Below are 22583 nucleotides of genomic sequence, written 5' to 3'. Positions count from 1 at the left end.
GATTACAACCTGGAGGCTGGGTCATAATCACTCTACATTTCTTTATAGTTAGACAATAGGGGCATTTTTGAAGCCTGTGTTATAATATGGGGTCACAGTATGGGAAAGGTTGAGAAGCACTCACGTCAGCTGTGCATAAATGTATTTTTGAGAACATAAAGATACAAGAATTCTAATGATGCAACCAGTGTAAGAACATTTAATGGCATTATAATTTGGCTCAACCAATATATAGCGTTCCAAGCATGTGTGAAATTGGGGTGGGGGTGGCGTTGTGATCCTGAAGAATTCCACAAACTTGAGAAAGGAAACTCAGAAGGATTTCCCATCATTTTATACAAGATTATCTGGGACCTGCAGTTTTACAGGAAGCTAGAGACCAAAAGGTGGAACAATTTAATGGGAAAGTCATCTACCCAACACGTGAGTTCTCGTATTTCTCAAAAAAAAAAGTTATCTGCAAGATTCTCACAAAATATAATTTTCTATAAGATTTCATCAATACTTTACACTAGTTCAGTTCTAACAAGTAATTGCTACTTTAGGGTCACATTTAGCTCTCGTCACACCTGTGCAACCCAGATGATATCATGGTATGGGACAGAAGGCTCCAGATCCATAATTTCAGTGTTGGGATATTCTTTAGTAGGCAGTGAAAAGAAATCAAAATCGACTGTTAGTGTACTACAATGTTTAGAGAAGCATATAGGAAATCACGTTAGTAATTAAGGTTTCTAGTTGTACTTGTCCTTGGGAAAAGCTTTCTAGCCAGAAAGCTACATCCCAAGAAAAATTTACATAGGAACAGCCAAGGTGGGCCAGACCAAAGGTCCATCTAGCTTAATATCCTGTCTATCGACAGTGAAATTTTCTCTTATTTTTCAATTTCTCTTTTCTAAACAAGGCATGACTGCTGATTTTTCCTACCATGGATTAGTCCATCTGAAGCTATTCAAACACATAACATATTAATGAATATGTAGAACTATTACCACTGTATACACATGGGAAATTATCCCTTTACTAGAGCTGTAATTCCATGAATGTTCAGTGTAAATCAGGTTAAAAGTTGGTGGTAAGTCTCTAAGAGAATTTTAATAAGGATGAGCAAACTTAATAAATACAAATGTTATTTCCACATAAGAAGTGTGTGAGTAGATATTTGAATCGGTGGGTATGCCACCCTTTGAGTTGCTGACACGGGAGATGAAATTTATCTCTCCTCCGAGCAGAGTAAATGTGCTGATTCTCTAGTCATTGTAGAATGACTAGCAGTGAGATGGAAATAAGAATTAATCAATGCAGATTACTTAAGTACCATAGTAGAGAAACCTTTTGCTAAAGACTGTGTCTGCAGAGACAGTGATGAAGCAAGGTGGGGCTCTGTGAAGGCATATGGTGGGATAAGTTCCTGCTTGCCAGATTTCTTCTGCTATTGCACAAGACTGGTCTGCCCATTAGCTAGAGAACAATCTGATGGAGCATGGTCATAGTCTACATACATACTTATGTACCCTCCATCGTTTTAGTATCCGAGCACCTCCCGCATATTTACTGATTTAGCCTCAACATCCCTATGAAGTATGGGATAGTATTCCCATTGGACATATGAGGATCTGAAGTACACAGAAATGAAATGTAGCTTACGTGCCTGAGGTCATGCAGGTACTCTGTAATAAGGTCAGAAATAATCCCTATCTTAACTGTTCTCTCCTTTGTACCAATGGAGATCTTTGAGGAAGCCAGGAAGTTAAAGCAGAGAAACTCTCTACAGACTTTTTCCCCAGCATTGCATATTTGATCTGTGATATTTCTCAGAACTGGAGGAAACCCTGCCAGATACAATATCTGGCGAAGAACACAAAAGTCTTGCAGATGGAGATGACATTCTCCGTGTGATGATAAATCTATGGCAACCCTTAGGAAAAGCATATTTTCAGAACTGAAATATACAAAGCTTCAACTCACTTCTCTGTTACTGCGTGGGATGCTTTGGAAATGCACAGTTTAATCATTTTTGGGGTACTGGCCAAATACATTTGCAAAGATATTTTTAAAATGATCAAGTGGGAGTCAAATGGTAAAAATATACCAAATTCCACCAAAACGATTAGCAGTCAGTATGCTATGAATAGTCCAGGAGCTTGGGAACTGGATATGGAGAGTTTCACCTATGGGTCACCAATTCAAATCCAACCCAGAAGGCTAATAATGGCAAGTAGTTGACATTCAAAGTGCTGCTTGTTGACTTGTGGGTCTCAGTCCAGTTCCAAGTGGACAAGTACTCAACTCACAACACATACAATCACAATTGGCACTAATTAGTACCCTGACTACCAGTTTTCATCAACAATGGGAAGTGCCAAAGAGACTGAACTTTCTACACAATCCTAGAAGGTGTCCTTCCATTCCAGTATAGGTGAACAGTACAGGACAGAGTGGGAAGGGCCTTCCCTGACACTGCACTTCATTTGTCCAGTGGATAAATACAACTTCATTTGCTAAGACTATCAATCCAGTGCCTTTCACAAACAGTGCATTAACTTAAATAGGCTAATATTGTAAGTTTCTTCTTTACTAGTACGCACTAAAAATGTAGCAAACAGCACAGGAATGCAACTTCTGCCAAAAAAGAAACCACAGCCCACAGCAGGCAGCAGGTATTTGATCATTAATTTGCATCGCACCCCTGAGGAAATTCTGGCAACAAAATCTTTGGCTGACATGCAGGACTATATTGGGAAACTAAGAACCATTTAGAGAATGCCTTCTGCTTAATTAACACATCACATAGAAACTAAAATTTATTATCAAACAAATTTCAAAAAACTGAGTGCCTAAAGCTGGGCTCCTAATTCTTATTTAGGTGCCTAGAAAAGTAGCTCAATTTTCAGAACTGCTGAATATCCAGCAAGAGACTGAACGAGACTGATCCTTATCAGATCAACAAAGAGGTACAGGAGAACAGTCACTTATCCCGGGCGGAGGGTATCTGCGATAGAAGCAATTATCTAAACAGATCATGTAGTTACATAACTATTAAAGAGAACAGAATTGTGGATATTTAGTTGGTAAAGATGAAGATTTCAAATCAAAACCATTTTGGAGATAACTGCATCCATGAGAAAAAAATTCAAGGGAAAACATGGCCTAAATGCCTAAAGTTGAGCGCAAAAGTGAATGAATCAGTGTATTTAAACCTTTTACCTAAAGTATGGGAAGAAATTTCACACCACCTTCCCTATATCAAAGCAGTAATTGTCTTTAAAACATGGACAAATGGTTTCTGAATAGCAATGTTTACAGTACTTTCAGTACTCAGGAGTATGTCTATAGGGTCTTTAAATGTTTTTCTTTATTAAAAACAAATAGAAATACTCTTATACCTTTGTTAAATCTGCAGACTAACACAAGGGAAAAATCAGATTCAAATTTGCCTTAACTCAAAAGTTTCTTGGGCTCATCTACATTTCACAATTATTTTGGATTAATGTACGGAGTGAATTTAAAGCACAACAGTTTTCCAGAATAGCTCCCTGTGAAGACACTCTTGTTCCAGAATAAGAGTGTCTACATGGAAAAATTAACCACAATAGCTTTCTTATAGACAAGCCTATTTTGTGAGAGTATGAGGATTCAGTCAGATCCCTTGCTGGGCTAGAAACCATGGTTTTATTCTGGAATGATTAAAGTTAATTCTTTTTAGATGACTGCAGTAATCCAGGGACAAACCAGCTAAGAAATAGGGAAGTCACATTTTGACTTATCTATAAGTCTCCATTCAAAGGAATTCAACAAACGCAGAGACAACCTCAATATACACTGGAAGAAGAAATTTTTAGTAATTTGCATATTCACAACTTACTGTACCTCTTTGTGTCTATCAAATCTTACATTTAAATCTTATCTCACTGACTCATGATGCTGTAGGACGCATGCATACTGCTCACATGAGGGATAATCTCTCCTAGGTGGGAGGCTGGATTGATAATCACCTATAGCGCTTCCTGTCTCTGGTTAGTGGTTCAAATTCCTACCCAGATGATTAGCAAACCAAAGTTACTACAACCAGTTTCAGTATCTGTAAGAGGCATTTGCCAGCTCAGGTCAATGGGTAAAGGACATGTGGCTACTTTACCAAAAACAGAATTGTAATAATCAAACATTGACTTTTTTGCCGATCACATTAGCGGAAAGTCAAAGCTTTGAATTCATATGGATACTGAATTTGCCTCTCACATCTAAGTGGTCCTTCCACACAGGATAGAGATCCACTGGCACATGGTGATGTAGAGTAATCTCTGTGGTACTAGGTATAGGTGCTACAACCCATTTCATTATCTTCAGCAGGGATAATTTTGTCATATTCTCCATACTTTACGGCAGAATTAAATTTGGTTTTATTTTGTACGCAGGAAGTGTATACCATAGGACATCAGTTAAACAAAAGCTTCCTTTCTTCTCAACACCAGTGCCCAACAAGCCCTGCCAGTTTTGTCCCTAAAGTTTGATACATATTCTTCTTACAAACCAAGTTTGTCCAATCCAAAATGTGAACTTACTTCATTGACCTTAAAATAGTAGACGCATCATCATTTGATGCATCAGAGATGTCAAGAATTAGGTGGAAACAGGGTCTGGATTATGGCTAAGGTGAGCCAAAAATGGAACTGTGAAGAACAAGACAAGCAGCTTTTGACACATACTTGAAACAGATCCAAAAGAAAGGCAGGAATCAGAAACAAATTCTGCTAGTGGTACTCAGCTGTAACCCACGCAGGATGTTATCAAAGCCTTCAAGCAAATAGATATCATTGTAACACCCATACCATTAAAAAGCAGACAGAGGAAAAGACCACATACATAAGGAAGACATGAAGTGTGTGCTTCTGCTAGCAGGCAACAGCTTACTATCTGTAGAACACACCATATATTCTCCGTGACTGAACACAGGATAAAAAATGTGTAAAACTCATACTGAAAACCGTTTTTATGCTTTTCAGATCAGAATATTCCAAATGCAGAAGAAAACCTCCCAATCTGTTCCTTTTAAATGTCTAAATAACGAGGTTAACAAACCTCTTACATTTTCAGAGATGTCAAGATATACACCCATTAATATCGATTAAAGATTTATGAAGTGTTTGATATAAAACTTCTCAAGAAACAATTCTGCACTATAAGAGAAACAATCCTACTGAGCTAACAAGAGGTTCTGATAATAGTTTGAAAAATACTTACACTCTGAATTTTTAACTGGTCAAAGTAAATCAACAATTCAGTCCCAAATTATCTAGCAGCCATGTCCGTTGGTTTCAAATACATTTTATACAAATTAGAGAGCACTTTCACCTGAATATTCGGCTCCAGGTCTCTGTTAAAATCCCTTCTGAAATGTCCAGCTACTGAACTATCAATTCTACCACAGCATTTGCTTGTATGTGGCTCTAACACCACAGGCCTCAGTACAATACACAGATTCCAGCTTTGTATGGCGTGATTACTGGAATTTTGCTAGTAGAAACACTATGAGCTGTCCCACAAAGGGTCTCTAGCCACAAATCTAAAACTTAGCAAGCATAGAAAATGAGGAAAAAAAATAAAGTAACATGTAACCTTACCTCCTGAAGCCGTAGTCGTATTTTGTTAATGGCTCGGAGCCAGCGAGCTCTTGCAGGAGAAAATGCTGGGGGTTCATTTTCATCAAGGTAACTTAAAACAAAGACATGAGAACAATTTTAGAAACAGAAAAACCACAAAGTGAAATACGCTCATTCAAAATGTGGCATTATTGTTAAGGAACTGGAGTTCAAATGCAATTACAGCTTAAGAGGCACATGACTCCAGCACATCAGAAAGCCACATACAACCCCGAAAATACTCCTGTAAAGGAGATGCCAATCTAAGGCAGCTAGGAATAAGAGGCACTGGACTGAAATAGCAACTTTGGGAAAGAGAAAAGTCCTAGCTTTCTAATGGTATGAAACAACTATTCTGACACTTGATGACTTAGATCAGGGGTAGGCAACCTATGGCACTCATGCCGAAGTCGGCACGCGAGCTAATTTTCAGTGGCAGTCGCACTACCCGGATTCTGGCCATTGGCACGGGGGGGCTCTGCATTTTAATTTTATTTAAATGAAGCTTCTTAAACATTTTAAACACCTTATTTACTTTATATACAACAATCATTTAGTTATATATAATACACTTACAGAAAAAGACTTTCTAAAAACGTTAAAATGTGTTACTGGCACGCAAAACCTTAAATTTGAGTGAATAAAAGAAGACTCGCCACAGCACTCCTGAAAGGATGCCGACCCCTGACTTAGATAATGAGAAACTCATTCCTGGTCTTTTCGGGGGAGAAATTCCACATGTGAGGGAAAGAAATATTTTTGTAGCTTCAAAAAGTAACAGCCTCAAGTTGCTTAGAGATTTGCAATGTTAAAAGTAGTCCCAGCAGAAAGAGAATAGGAGGTGGCTGTTTGTAGTCACAGGTCCATGATAAATGCAGTTTATCAAACTGCTGCCGCCACCACCCCGATCGGTGGGGGGCATGCATCTGTCCTTAACACACTCTGGCTGATCATACTTGTATACCACAACCACCCACCATGTACTTGTCTACACATTCTCCATTACCTCACATAGCACTAGTCTACCCTTTGTACATTTTCTGGTGACCGACACACATGACAACTGACAACAATGTAAACAAACGGGAAATAGTTACTTCTGTGGAAAGAATTGTGCTGATTTGTAGAGGAAAGCAGGATCAAGTCTGAAGGAGCCACAAGAAAAGCTTTTAGAAAAGTTTAGCGCTCTCTTTTTCACCAGTCTTTTTGTTGGTAGTGGTGATGTCTTTTTAGGTCTCTGACAATTTTTGTCTACATAAAAATTGCACCTATTTACCTATATTAGTAAAAAGGTGCTTATCTGTACAGTTCATTCTTATTCATAGATTCACAGGTTCCATCTAATCTGATCTCCTATATAACACTGGTCAAAGAACTTCCCCAAAATAATTCCTAGAGCAGAGCTTACAGAAAAACATTCCATTTTGATTTAAAAATTCCCATGATCATAGATCCACCAGAATCCTTGATAAGTTGTTCCAACGGTTAATTACTCTCACCATTAAAAATGTACATCTTATTTCCAGAATGAATTTGTCTAGATTCAACTTCCAGCATCTGCATCACGTTATACCTTTCTCTCCTACATTGCAGAGCCCATTATTAAGTATTTGTTCCCCATATTGGTACTTATAGACTGTAATCAAGTCATCTTTAACCTTCTCTACATTCAAGGGAATAATTACACCGGACTAAAGCACCTTTGTACCAGCATAACTGTATCCCCTCTAGGGTCCTGGACAAGTTTAATTATTTTGGTAGGAAGTCAGCCACCTAAGCAAATAGTGAAGTTGGTACAAAACCTGTGTGTAGACAAGTCTTAAGCCTAGGAGTATTTCTGCTTCAGCTGAAGTGAGACAAACGAAAGGCTGTCTTCACCATTGGCCAAAAGGTTGGAACATTATGGTACAGGACCAATAGCAGAGGAATTATAGCGGTGAATCAGAGTAGAGAAATTTGCTTATTCATATGATGAATACTGAGAAATAACCTACAATAATAATGCAAATCATTGTACTCTGACAGGCTAATAATGGCAGCCAGAGTACAGGGCAATTGCAATTATACAATTCCTGAAAACTAAACACTGATTATGCAAATAATGTTTCAAAGTGTAGGAATTTTTATAGATGATAAACTGTACATTTCTTCCCTCTGAGTAGTCAAAACTATCAATAATAATCAATTTATAATGGTATAAATGATCAAATCAGCTGCTCTTCGGCTTTCCCATAGGACAAGACACTTGTTCACAGCTGTGCTGGACTGCAAATTGTCGTCAGCAGTGTTAAGGTGGTTTAGCTTCCCAAATGCATGGAATATCTAACAGTCAGACTGTGATGAACAATTGGTATAACACCCTGAGGTAACTGGTAAGGTTCTGTGTTAGAGTGCAAGTTTGATGAAGCTGATATATAGCTTTTTGGTATCTGTTGGAGATGAGAGTGAAAGTTTTAGGGAGCATGATATTGGTAGTGTTGAATGAAATATGAAGGTGAGGAAAAATGACTTAACTTCTTATTTCCATTCCTTTCAGGTTTGGATGGATGACATGTGTCCTGTCACAAAGTTCACTGCCACTAAACAGGTTGGGTTTGCTTATATGGAGATAAGCGCGTAGCTTTTCCAATCATGAGCAATCCAGCCACTCCAGGCCTGCCTCATATATCCCTCATCAAGAATGGAGGAAAAAAATATTGCAGATGAGTTGCTAGGTCACTGAAGGAGGGTGCTTGCAGCTCAGCTATCTAGTAAATACAGTTTAAGTTTCCCAAACATCTGTCACTGAGTATAAAGATATTTATCAGAATACAGCATGTTAATATGATCAACCAATTTGTTTGGGAAGAGTTTAAGATGGGGATATCACAGACTCGCTTCCAACTTTGGGGTTAACCAGACAATATCAATGTCAACAGTAAAATGAGCATTTCACTCATAGGCACTGACTCCATGGATGTACCAGGGCTGGAGAATCCAGGGGAAAAAATTAGTGGGTGCTCAGCACCCACTGGCAGCCCTCCCTCCCCCCACAGCCCCGCTCATCAGCGCCTCCTCCTCTCTCCCAGCACTTTCCACCCGCTGTGGATCAGCTGTTTAGCAGCATGCAGGAGGGCGCTGGGAAGAAGGAATGAGGTAGGGGCACACTCAGGGGAGGGACAGGGGTATGGCCTTGGGGGAAGGGGTGGAGTGGGGGCAGGGCCTGGGAAAGAGCATGGGCCAAGCACCCCCGGGGAAAGGGGAATGTCAGTGTGTATGATTACACTGTAAGTTACAACATCTCCATGACTTTACACTGACATTCTGTACACTTTACTTACCTCTCTGGCCGCCCTGCAGGGATATCCTTGGGCTTCTCAAGTTGTGGGGTTAATCTGGATGCAGAATGATCTTGAGCTGTCTCCTCTCTCACACAGACCTTTTCCTTCTCTGTTTCGCTGTGATGCTCAGGGTGTTCCTCCAGCTCACTGCGCCACTCCTGGCCATCCTTCTGATAGCTGCCAGAACTGTGACAGGAATGATTGGATTCCTCTTCCCGGTGTTCATCCTCTTGCTCAGACCCATGGATGCTTTCATGGTAATGGTCCAGCTCACTCAGCTGAGAGCTCCCCTGACTGACGTTACATGAGGAGCCATATCTGCTACTTCCAGCAGGACTGGGGGGGGAGTAAGAGATAAGCAAGTCCAAAGTCAGTAGCAGGGAGGAAACATGCAACAAACAGCAAGTTTAGTGACTAAATCTGCACGGAAACTATAAGACTATAAATGTAGTGCGAAGCTTGGCTATATTCTGGCTTGCTAGAAGTGTATTATCAATTCATGGTATCTAACCATTGTAATCCCTGAACTAATCAGAAATTGAGCATAAACCTACTGTAGATTCAATAGCAAGAGAAACAGAAATGCAGTGCCTAGTGGTTCACTAACCAAATTTGTAACAGTGATCATACCAGCACTATACTATTCCCCTCTTCTAAAGAAATTCAGCCAGGGTTAACAATGAAGGTATTCTGATCAACACAGAAGAGTAGAAATGTGCACATGGGAATCAGAAAGGAAGATGCTTATCTTCCACTATTTTAGATGCTCTCTACTTCCGCCTCATAAATTGTACTGCTGCCAGAATCTGTGACCAGAAAGATGGATATTTCTTAGCAAAAAGAGTGCATCCATCTTAGTCCTACTGAACTCTTTGGAAAGCAATGATTCCATATAAAAACCGCACATAAAAATGAGGACATCTTGGAATGGAAATTTCACATGCAGAGTCAGGAAATTCCATGTTCAGATTTCCCTCAGAAACCATTTCTAAAACATTTTACTCGTGTATATATGTATAATACTTTCAATCGCCTAATATGGAGGGATAATGTTTTGACCTTGATGCGCACGAGCAATGCATCAGTTACAGGCACTTTAAGAATAGATTTTGATTCATGAATGACGGTCAATTGGAATTAAAGCACTATGTGTGCTTCTCTCATGTTACATTTTTTAATTGCATTTGGTGCTGGATTGGCAGCCCTGGAGTCTGATTTCCTCTGTTCATAGTATAGTTAACAATAGGGACATATGGGAGAGCAAGCTTCCCTTTCACTGCCCACCAATGGGAGTTCAGCAAATCTCCACCATGTGAGAGACTGAGGCAATTATAATTTGTAATATACATAGGACAAAATAGGGGTTCGTGAACCACTGCAAACCTTACTCGGTAGCATCCTACATTGCTTGAAGTATGCAGATTTTGTGGAGATTTTAATGAATCACAACCTTACAGTTTAACCTGTAATACCTTCATTGCCACCTTTGGAAATGTTAAAAAGCCTGAAAAATTGGAAAGCATTCTAAATATTTCTGTAATAATTAGTACAATGGCAAATTCAGCTTCAACAATTTAAAGTCTGAATATTATTTTATAAATAACCTCATTTTCTGGGCACCACACAGTATTATCTAGTGTTACAAATGTTTTTTCAGTGAATACAATCACTAAACAAGTAAGCAAAACCCGACTTTTATCACGGAAAGAATTAAGTTGTGAAAGGCTAATGAAAGTAACACTCAAAACAACTCATTCACTGAGACAGAACACAAAAGGAGCACATACGCAAGCTAATTACAAAACAAAGGAGAGCAGAGGAAGTTGAGAAAAATGATACAAGGATTTAGTGTTTAATCTAGTGACTACACAACAATATTCGCTAATGTCAGCTACAGGTAATGCTACAAACAACTGATCATAAATAGAGATGAGATTGAGCTACGCACAGTAACACAAAGTTTGATATCTACTGCTAGAGAGCATTTGCATTATAAATGGCCATTTGCTTGACACCATTTATTATGCTGCTTTTGTAACTGGCCTTTTCTTATTTGATGGTTCCATGCTATTCAGATCTGCTGCTTGTGATCCAGGATAAAGTGCTACTGTGTCAGGACAAGAAACAAGATCCTCCTGTTCAGACTCAACCTGCTGATGTGGTAACTCTCCTGGTGATTCTTCCAGAGAAGGACGACGAGACAGTTTATTGGAAACTGTGCTTTGTTGATCTTCAGATTCTTTGGCAACTCTGTCTTTTAACTTCTTGCTGGACACATCAACAGTGCTGGTTCCAGATGCATCTTCGGAAAGTTCAGCATTCACCATGTCAGGCTGCTCACTAGACAAACCTGATTCAGTATTTGGATCATCTGCACTGACTGTTTCCAGCCCCTTTACATCTGATTTTGATGAAAGCTGCGGCAGCACATTCGGTTCCCTTTTGACAGAGGTCTCCTTGTTGTCTTTTTGCCAAGGAAATGAAAAATCTAGCTTCTTGCCAAACACTGCCCCTTGGACACTGTCTGTCTTACTCACTTTTTCTTCATTACCTCCTTCAAACAGAGTTGAAGAAAACTTCTTAAAACTGGACATGAGGCCTGGCTCTGCTGCAGTTTTACTTGCAGAAGGTGGCTGTTGTGAGAAGAAGGACCCAAATGGCTTTCCACCCTCCATACAAGATGACATGAAACTGAATTTTGCCAGAGTAGGCATACTTGGCATTTCAAACACAGATTTGCTACTACCTGCATCTAGAGGAACATTACTTGGTTTATACTGTTTATTCAAATCACATATGGGGCTAGTTCCTCCTGTAATCATTTCATTCACTGTTAAACGCTCTGACAGCTCTGCAGGAATGTTTGGTTCCATTTCAAGAGTCTTATTCACATCTGGCTGGTACAAATTAACAGCGGTCTCATCAGCTGGAGCTTTGGCTTCTATTTCAAGGGTCCTATTCGCATCTGAATGATAGGCATTAATATCTGCCTGATCCCCTGGAATGACTAGTCCCGATTCAAGAGCAGTACTCTGATCTGACTGGGACAAATTTAAATCTGCCTCATCAGTTAGAACTCTGGGTTCCAGTTCAAGTACACTATTAAGGTCAGCCTGGGAGAAGTAAACATCTGCCTCAGTGGGAGCTGGTGGCTCTTCTGTTACATGTGTAGTGCCCATATCTAAGTGACACAAATTGAGATCTGTCTGGTCAGTTGTCATGGTCTGTTCTGGACCGACTGCACTGTCCAAGTCTGAATGGCACAGGTCATCATTCCCCAACTCTACAGAGGGCTGTAAATTAGCATTCAACTGAAGTACTTCAGGCACTTGATCTTCACCTGGAACCAACATCTCTGAAGCATTTAGCTGAGACTTCTCTTGGCTGGTTTCAAGTCTTTGATTTTCTCCAATTTCTATTGGCACACTAGAATCTTTTGGGGAGTACTCTTCTGAGTCTGGTGTGTAAGTTTCCTTCAGAGAACTGCTGGTCTTTATTTCAGACACTTCAGCTCTAGATATTTCTTCTAGCTTTTTGGAATCTTTTATAGGAATTGACCCTATGGTGTCTTTTGCCCTATTGCTTTCTTGAGGTTTGGCAGTGGGTTTCAGACAAGCCTCCTTTTTGGATGTTTCCTTTGCACTTTTAAAAATGCCAAAAAGATCATTTGTGAAAGTTGGAGCTGGCCCACTTGGGAGAGAAGAGAGACCAAAAAAGGAGGGGCTTTTCCTCTGAGCACTAGGAGCAGCGGGAGTTTGAGACTGGGAGAACAAGCCAGATAAACTTCTAGGAGATTTCACTTTTGTCATGAAGCTTGAAAATATTTCCACTGAAGAATCCAGTACTGATTTGTCACTCTCAGGTTCCTTGAGTTTGTTTTGCAAATTAGGTGTTTCTGGCATCTCTGAGGAAGACTTTGACTCTTGTGCCTGCTTTAATCCAAGTCCAGAGGTAGGCTCGGGTAATTTGTGCCCAGGTAATTTATGCTTGGGTACATTCAAATTTTCTTCTGAGATGACCTCCTTTGACACACTGTTGGTAACATTTAAGTCATTTAAATTTGTGAAATTGTTTTTTTCATCTGAAACTGAACTGCCACCCCTGTTTCCAGAAGTTTGTCCTTTTGAACATGAAAACTCTTCCTTAGCTGAGGAAGGTGTAATACACTCTTCCTTTCCTGTGCTGTCTAGGAGATGTTCTTTTGGCTCCTGAAACGCTGGAGAAAAGGACTCACTGTCCTCTTGTAACTTAGAAACTTCACGGCAAGGATCAGAAGAAACTGCCTCTGTTGTGGCATTCCTATCAATCTGTGAAGGCTTTTCTACACCATTCTCTTTGCTTACTTCAGCGACACTTTCTACTGAACACTCTTCTGCAGGAACGTTTAATTCATTTGCATTGCTGGGGAAGTTGTTCGATGTCTCTTGTTTGCCAATCACTGGCTCCACAATACCAGGAGCCTCTTTTTTACTGTCCAAGCCTGATTGTCTGGTAACTCTGATACTACAGTCAACGGACATGCTTTGCTTCATAAATGGCTTAGAGTTTGCTTGCTGAGCATGTTTTGCAATGTTTTCCTTCTCTGGAGGAGTTTGTGGCTTTTCATCCAAAAAAGATGTCAGATTGAAGAAACTAAAGCTGGAGCTACTTTGAGGCACACTTTTCTTGACAGTCGGACCAGTCGAAAAGAAGGAGGGAAGCTTAAATAGCCCTTCTGTTTCTAGCTGCTTAGCATTAGGAAGATTAGCAACAGATGCTGAAGATGCAGGGGTCTCTGATCCACTAAAGAATGAGAATATACTCCTGCTGAGTGGTTGTGCTGGCTGTGGTTTTGAAGCAGTGGCATTTGAAAAACTGAAAGGCAAACTAAACCCTGACTCTCTAGATGTCTGATCTGGCTTACTTGGTTTCATTTTATCAGGTATGACACCCATAAGCTTATCTCCTTGTTGCTTTTGCATAACCACTGATGCACTACTGTGTTGCACTAGGGGCTCTCTCAGTTGACCAGTGTGTACTGGCTTGTATAATGCATTTCCAGAGTTCTTGCTATCGTTCTCCTCTTCTACCTTTGTGTTTGGGTGCTCCATTTGTATACTACGACTAGGCAAGGTCTGCTTGTTCAGAGCTTCTGTTCTAATGTCTCCGACAATGGCAGAAGAAAGGGATTGCATATTACTATGCTGGCTGCCTGACTTTTCAAATTTTTCTCTGAACTCAACTGAAACACTGCTATCGGTCTTTGGTAAAACAGTGGCATTTGCCAATTGTTGAGAAGAGACTGCATCTCCTTTGAAGATATCCCCCAGGGAACCAAACAATGATGAAATACCTGAAGTCTCCTTTCTCTCCTGAGGGGTTTCATTATCGTTTTCATTTTTTTCCAGATTTGATGATGGCTGCGGCCCTTTGTTTACTTGTGTTTTAAAGAAATCAAAAAATCCAGAAGCTGGATTTTTTTCAGATGTTGAACTTGCAGAAGAATCTTCTCCTAAACTAAAAAGTTTCAGAGCACTTTTAAATATAGTTTCCTCTGGCTCCGTGGATGACTGGTTCCGATTTGGCTGAGGTTTCTTGTTCTCCTCACCGCTTACTTGGGTTCCAAGATGACTTGAAACTGGACTTGTCTTAATGGTTTTAGCTGCTCTATTTGCCTTGCTATCAGGCATAGTTTGGGTTAATCCTTGTTTTTTCATATGGATGGTTTTAGTCTGATAAAATTTATGCTTTTCATTTCTCAAAGATTCTTGTTTATGAAATTCCGTTGCACCATTTCCCCCTAATTCAGGCTCAGCAGGAGTCTTTTGCCCAGTTCGGGTGTCTTCCCCTAATTTTGATGTTAATGACAGAACATCATGTTTATGCCCAGATAATTTTGACTGTGTACCTGTTGTCTTCATGGTAGAATCCGCCAAAGACTCATTAACGTCAGAACCCGAACCCTTTCCCATTAGACCACCCAAAGCAGAAAATAAAGATGTGACTTTGTTCACTGGTGTTTTTTTATCTTCTGCACTCTGTTTGACTTCTGTCCAACTTTCAGCAGATGCAGAAGATTCATCTGTTTTATGAGAGGACCGAAACAGATTGAAGCCAAAAAATCCTAATGATCCACTATCCAAAGTTGTTAAAGGAATGGTTTTGTCTGTTTGCTTGATGTCAAACTCTTTATTTAATATCCAGCTAGAAGTCACTTTGGAATGTGTTCTAAGATCAAGGGTTAGTGGAGGTTCTTCTGAATACCCCCCACTTTCCTTTTCAAGCCTAAAATCTACTTTGAGTTTTTGAAGTTTATAATCTGAAAAATCTAATGGCTGCTCTCTTTGGTAATAAACAGACTCATCAAACATTTGTGAAAATGTCTCCAAATTCATGTTCATTAGCTGATCACTTCTTTGCAAAGCTACAGACAAATCAAGAGGCCTATTTATAAGGTAATTATCTAGCTGCTCCTCTTCAGCAAACCACAATAGTTCATCTTCATTGCCAAGAGGGACTTTGAAACCACAAACAGCAATCATGTTATCTTCCAACACTGCCCTTGGAATTGAATCCACCTGAAAGTTATAGTTCCAATATTCTTGATGCGAGTACATTTCAGGTGCACATACATAAACATACTGTCCGGTAGGATCAGTGAGCAGTGAATAGACATACTGACCATCACTATACATGTAGTATCCACACTCACCATCTTCTGATGGCCACCATACACCATGCTCAAGCAGTGTCAGCCAGTGCTCGTACTCCTGACTGTATGTTGAATACACAAAACTTTCATCCATACTTATAGACTCTTGGTCAATTAAAGTCCACATAGTTCCATCACAACCAGATGAGTAGCTTAAGTCCATAGGCAACTCTTCTAATGAGCAGTTGCAGTCTGTTTCAAAAGGTGGAAGATTACTGCCATTTTCATTGAGAGAACTAGTTGCCCGCATATCATTTTCTTCTGAACAGACTTCTTGAAACACTAACTGATCAAAGGATTCATATGACAGACTTAAATCTATACTCTGTCTTTCACAATTTGCATTTATTCTCCAGTCGATAACATTTGCATTTCCATCCTTTTTACACAGATTCATGACTGTGTCATTTGATACAGGCCAGTCCAAAAACTCAGTAGGTACATCAAAGTTCTGGTTTAAGACATAATAAATTGGCAATGCTACTTCCTGAGTGTTTGCAGGAAATTCTCCCATGTCATACTCCCATTCAAAGCTAGAATGATTTGTTTCTTCAAAAGTTGGATACTGCTTCGATGTGTTATGGGCTTTACCATCCAACAAAGAAAAGTTAAGAAATTCATTGGATCCTTCATTTAAGAAAGTCTGACACATTTTAAATTCTATATCTTGGTTAGAGACTTGCCTGCCAATTGTAGATTTCCCAGATAAATCTTGTACCGAACACAGCTCATTCTGAGATGCAGAGGGCCCATAGTAGGGAATATGTTGTTCCTCTGTTTTGTTTACTATTATGTTGGGTAAATGGTCACTAGTTTTGGAAGATTCAGTCACTTTCATATCATGCAGTTTCTCTTTTGGTTTGAATATGAAACTTCTTAAAAAGCTGGAAGTTTCTTGTTTTTCCACAGGGATTCCTTGAGCATCAGAAGTTATGTCTGAGCTACTGGACTGTTTTTTTAAGTTAGACTCCTCATTTCTACCAAAAAACTTCACGAGGCCTAGTGAATTTGATTTCATCTCATCTTGCTTACAGTCAGACATATCTTCACCTGAAGCAAATTTAAATATCCCAGAAAATAACCCAGGTGAACTGTTTTTCTGTTTCTCACTTTCATTTTTAACATTCAACTCTTGCCCATTGGGAGTGTTTTCAGAAGAAGAAAACCAAAAGCGCCCTGAAAGCAAACCTTGTTGTGTGTTCTTTTTCTTTGTATCATCCATACTTTTAAGGTCTCTCACTTCACCAGAAGACATGGATTTTATATCTGTTGTGTTTAGTCCTGCTGTCATCATATCCTGTTTTATATTTCTACTTTCTTCATGACCATTCACAGATCTACACTGTGTATGTGTAACTTTAAAGGTGGCTGAGGCACTTTCTTGATTTCCATTTTCTTGTGCATGTGTATTATTTTCCTTATGAGTGTTTTTTATTCTTACAGGCTCCTCTTTATTATTTGGTATATTTGGAACTGAAGTAGACTTTAATGAGCAAAATTTGGCATTTCCTGAATAACTACTTTTGTGTTCATCTTTAACCGCTGAAGTTATGTCACTAAAACTCTGACTGGTTTGATTTTTTGAGGCTACGACGTTTTCTGCAGAAGCAAATTTAAACAAAGAAGGCAAGATACTTCCTCTCTCTTTTGTATTCTGCTGCTTATCTGAAAAACCAAAGCCACTAAAAAAAGGAATCTGTAGTTTACCAGTAAATGGGAAGGAACGTTCACCTGTGGAACTGTTTTGTCTTATATTATCTTCAGCTCTGTGGCCTTTTGAGACTCCAGCTGAGGTTTCTTTTTGCACAGATTCAGCAGAAGGAAGCAATAATTGGCTGAAGGATTTTTTGAGCGGACTGAAAAAGTTATCAGGTGTTATACTGTGCTCTGGAGGTTGTGAATGAACCTCCACTTTACTGACACTCTTCCTGTTTTCCAATTTATGACCTGTAGGACAATGATTTCCTGAAATGTTTATGCACTCTTCTACAATTATGTCTGGCTGATGTGCCACGTGATGAACATCTGAAGACTTCTGTGGCCCACCCTGCTGCTTGGGTATTACTAGACCCTCAACATTGGCTTTCAAGCTAAAGGAACTGACTGAGTTTGTAAGTTTACCAAAGATTGAGGACATAGAATTGCTGCTTGTGTTATCTTCTGCCTCACTTTTAGTTCTATTTTGGTTAGTTTCAGAAACAACACTGGTGATTGTGTTCTCTTCAGAGGATTTCTCGCTTTTGTTTGTCTCACAAGAACTTATGAGATGTCCTCCTTCCTTGGTTTTTTCCTCTTTTATATTTACTTTTTTCGGTACCTCTTTTTCAGTCAAGATTTTTAAAGGATTAAACATACCTAAAACTGAATTCATAACTGAATTTTGATTCTGAGGTGAAGGCTGCTGGCTTGTGGTGGTATTTTCTGATGACTCCTGAAGACAAGGAGCTGTAGAAGCTATATTGTCTCTCTTAGTGGCTTCTGCATTATTGAAGTTTGCATCACGCATCCCTTTGTCACTGCTTGTCTGGGATGGTAATAATGAATGTATGGAAGCTTTTATATCATCCTTGATTTCCACTTTCACTTCTGGGGCTAAATGCTCGGATTTAGGTTTGCTAGAGAATATCTTTGAGATTCCACCTGCAGATTGGTTTCGAGTTTCTGATTTCTCTGGTGCTGAAGACACAAGCTTTTCAACAGAGGTTGTGAGGTGCTTTGTGCTTGAGCTTACCTTCTCAGTGAAAGAACTGAACAAGGAATTTACAGTGTTCTCTACACCTGACAAGTCTGGGAGAGATTCAGATTTGCCTTTGCTGTTCTCTTTGTTCTCCATCAGAGTAGGTTTTGCCTGATCAGGGTGTACATATTTCTCCATTGAATTATCAGCATTATCCTGCATGAGAGAGAGAGACAAAGAATTTTTTTTCACTTTTGGGAGAGTACCAAATTTGCTAATCTCTTCCTCCTTTTCAGCCAAGTATTCAGATACAGTTTCTACCAGACATTGCAGTTCATCCATCGCATCAACATATTCCTCACTTGGTTCCTCAACTGGAGAAAGAGTCAAGTCTTGCACTGGATAGCCATACTTGCCTCCTCTAATCCGATGTTTTTTGTCAGAGTTAGCCTTTTGCAACTGAGATACTGAATTTGCAGAAAAATTATCTGTGAAACGGTCAAGATGACAAACATTTGATTTGCACCATGTTTGTGAAAGTATTGCTAATTCTTCCATTTCATCATCTGAAACAGGTGAATACTGAAGCTCCTCAGAAGCACTGCTGTCAAATTCTTCCAGGTCATCTAATGGCACAAAAGTAATGACTGGCTGTTCTGCATTTGTTACTTCTTCACTGCCAAAGTGAACTGAGCCATCACAGTTATGGTTTGCCAGCTGCTTGTTGGTCCACTTGCCACTTTTAACCATTAGGCCATTTTTGTACGGACGCAACATTGGATAATCAGGAATCTGCTCCTTATTTTCGATGCTGCCGCTGTTATATTTTTCAGTTCCTTCATATACTGGGAAAACACTGCTAGGTTCAGACCTAGTTGCTATACCATTGAAAGAGACTGTTTTCTCCACAGGAAATTGTAGACTTCCATTATAATGTAAGCTTATTTGTTCACTCTTGTCAAAATTTTTGTATCTTAGTTTCTTTTTTCTTCTCCTATCTATTGTATCATATTCCTGAGGATATCTAGGAATGTCTAAAGTTCCTGACTCTGCACACACATTCTGGCAATATCTTAATCTTTCATGGCGGTTGAAAGTCTCCTTCTTTGAGAGCGTTTGGGTTTTCTTAACATTTGTTTCCTGACAATTTCTATTTCTATTACTTTTTTCTAGGAATTCCTCTATTAGCAGTTTTCCTAACTCCTCATAGTTACTCTCCCACTCTTCTTCTCCAACTTCAGAATCAAATGGAATGATCCTGACCTTTTCACTTGTAACTAGAGATCCTTGGCTGATAAATGAAAGACAAAAATAAAAAGGGAGAGGAGGCAAAAAAAAGAGGAGGAAAGAGTGAAGGGGAGGAAAGAAAGTTAAAAAAACATTTTTTCAAAGGACAGTTTAAATAAGATCAGAAGAATAGTGAATTAAATGCATTAACAAAAGAAATATAAACACGCAACACATTCAAACGGGGTAGATACTGAAAGGTGATCATCTACTAAAAGAACATATAACCTTTCTTAAATCAAGGGATCAAACATTACCATAATAGTCTGCAGGGTCAAAAACTTCCATAACAATTATGACACATCTTCTACAAAAATTAAGGAATAGCTGAAGTAGAACAGTTATCAGTGAAAGATTATAATAATGCAACTTCAGATAAACGTTGGTGTTTTGAGATTATGGTGTTATAATTTAAGGAATGCTAGAACAGTTAATTGCATTTTCACTCTAATATCAAGGACTGCCTATTTTGTTAACATTAGGCAAGTTTATGTTAATCTGAAAAGTGCTCATTACTTTAAAATGAATTCTGTTTTGTGAAAACAGCTACTGTAATTTTTTATAACTGACATTTAAAGACAGTAATGAGAATAAGTCATTTTACACAGCTACCATCAAATTAGGATGCCTCCTAGGGCCAGACCCAGCCCTTGTATCCAGTGCGCACAAGTCACAATTGAATGTAGTGGAAGCAACGTGAATGTGTGAAGAAAGACTGTAGAGTCTACAGTAATCAGAACAGTTAGGCATCAAAGGAACAGACCTGTTCTGATGTGAGAAATGTATTCAATTAAGAGTTTGCCCCCTACTTTATAAAATGTTACATTTCACTAAAAAGCAAAACTTAAGTACAACACCTGGAATGGAAATAAGTAACGACATCAGCCCACCATTAAGCTACCACAGCTTGGAAATACAGTGAAAGCATGCAAACAATGAAAGTCAGCTGAAGTATATCACAAGATGACATCACAACAGCAACATCAAGGAGATTAGACAAACATCTAGCTGTAAAGAGGTTAACCCACCTATCGGACAAATCTAGAGACTGCCTGCTTTCTAGCGAGTACTGGCAGCTTGTCATTTGACTAGACTCAGATGCAGATTCTAGGTCAGATCGGCCACTCACAGTGGAATCTATGCTATCATATCGCCTTGAAAGTAAATAGAGTAAGAGCAGGGAGACAGATAGTTACATATTGATTCCAAACTTAATATTGCAAATAAAATTCCAACTAAAAAACCCACAGATAGGAAGTCTGGTACTCCAGAGTCACATCGGCTATTGGGACTAAAACATGGGCTAGTCTAAAAAAAGAACAAAACAAAGATATTAGGCAGGTCAAGGCAGAGGGAAATAAAAATCCATGTCCTTATCTTAAAGGACCATGATTACCCTGATTGGGGATCCGAATTACTGTCATGAAAAGGAAAGCTATCCCATGCAGCATTTCTACAGATGTTTTAAGTTTTAACAATAGATATCTAGAAATAAATCCTCAAGGGCACTTGGATAATATGGGGACCTGCATGGCACAAAAAGAGCGGTTAGATAGATTGAACAGGATGCTGAATGAGATTCAGCTCACCTTTAATGAAGATAGTTTTGGACCTAAACAGGCTGCTAAAGTCCTTTTAACCGATTTTCCTTGGCTTCAGTGTTTTCCTACACGCAGTCCAATATACTTATGAAATTTAAGAATTGAAAAAAACAGTGACTTACCTGTTCTGTAACTGTTGTTCAAGATGTGGGTGCTGAAGTGTATTGCACTCTGGTGGGTTCGCACAAATGCACCGGTGCTAGAGATTTTTCACCACCAGTACCCATCAGGGCTGTGCGCATACCTTATGCCTCCTTATGACCACTCCTGAGGCTATATAAAAGCAGCACCTCCCTGACATCCCTTAGTTCCTTCACACTGGAAAAGCTGGTTTAAGACTGATGGAGAGGGGATGGAGGATGGGTTGTGGAATACCTGTCTGTACCCACCTCAGTCATTGTTTTTTCTTCTTAAAGTGGTTGCAGACATGTATCCCACTCAGGTGACTCCCAAGCAGTACAGTTTGGAGATGGGATTTGAGTTTACTTGAATGATAGCAGTTTCCATCAGAGGCTGCTGTGACGGAACAGTGCCAAGTAAATGTACGCACAGAGGACCAAGTAGCAGTCCTATAAAATGTCCAGTATGAGAACATCCCTGAGGAAAGCCATAGATGTGGCCTGGGCCCTTATTGAATTTAGCCAAGCACATCTGTGGAGGAGGAATACTAGCTACGACATACTGAATGGATGCAGGAAGCGATACACAGAGATACTGTTTGTGTGGATACTGCCAGATCTCTGATGCATAGAGCCCTGCAAATCCCCAGGTATCTGCTTTCTATCCATGGATATCCGCATCTGTGGAAGCAGATACCCTTGGACCATTTCTGCAAACAACAGGGTGGATGCGGATACCATTTTGTATTGGAGCACGGCTCTGACGGTAAGAGCCAGGAGGACAGCTGTGAGGAACCACAGCACGAATCCTCCATCTGCCCTGGGCAGGAAAGCTAGAGAGAAGAGACACTGGGTGGGGGGCTGCTCAGGCCCCACACCCAGAGCAGGTGGAGGGTCCACCGCAGTTCCACACAGCTGCCCGCCCAGCTCTTATCACAGCCGGGCTGCAGCTCCAAGCTGCCCCACTGGCTGGAGCCAGGTTGAGGAGAGCTGCACTAGCAGTGGTGAGGAGCCTGGGTCTGTCCACCTGGCCTGGGCGGAGGGCTGCTTGGGTCCCATGCCAGGGCAGGTGGAAAGTTTGCCGCAGCTAGCCAGCGTGGCTCTCCCTATATAACCAGAGCTGAAGAGATCCTTTGGAGAAGATCAGGGTAAGATTTAAAATCCGCTAAGAGGGGAGACAAGGAATTTGGGATTCCTGTATGTGCCTGAGGTGGCGGGGAGGGCGCTGGTGGCCTCATGAAAGAGAGTG

General features: G+C 39.9%; 1 protein-coding gene across 4 annotated transcripts in view; it reads right to left on the bottom strand.

The window, feature by feature from the left end:
• UNC13B (unc-13 homolog B) overlaps nt 1-22583 on the bottom strand; it is a 402723-nt gene that overhangs the window by 222241 nt on the left and 157899 nt on the right. For 2 of the 4 annotated variants that reach the window (XM_030566250.1, XM_030566253.1), the window contains 3 exons: nt 20643-20768; nt 8960-9295; nt 5622-5712 (listed from right to left, as the gene is read on the bottom strand). In XM_030566250.1, the coding sequence (XP_030422110.1) occupies nt 5622-5712; nt 8960-9295; nt 20643-20768 (553 nt within the window). The remainder of the gene's footprint in view (nt 1-5621; nt 5713-8959; nt 9296-20642; nt 20769-22583) is intronic. The other 2 variants (XM_030566251.1, XM_030566252.1) reach the window with 1 other exon arrangement.

The sequence above is a fragment of the Gopherus evgoodei genome, chromosome 6 (genome assembly GCF_007399415.2).
Source record: "Gopherus evgoodei ecotype Sinaloan lineage chromosome 6, rGopEvg1_v1.p, whole genome shotgun sequence".
NCBI lineage: Eukaryota > Metazoa > Chordata > Testudines > Testudinidae > Gopherus > Gopherus evgoodei.
This window is presented reverse-complemented; position numbering and strand designations above follow the sequence as displayed.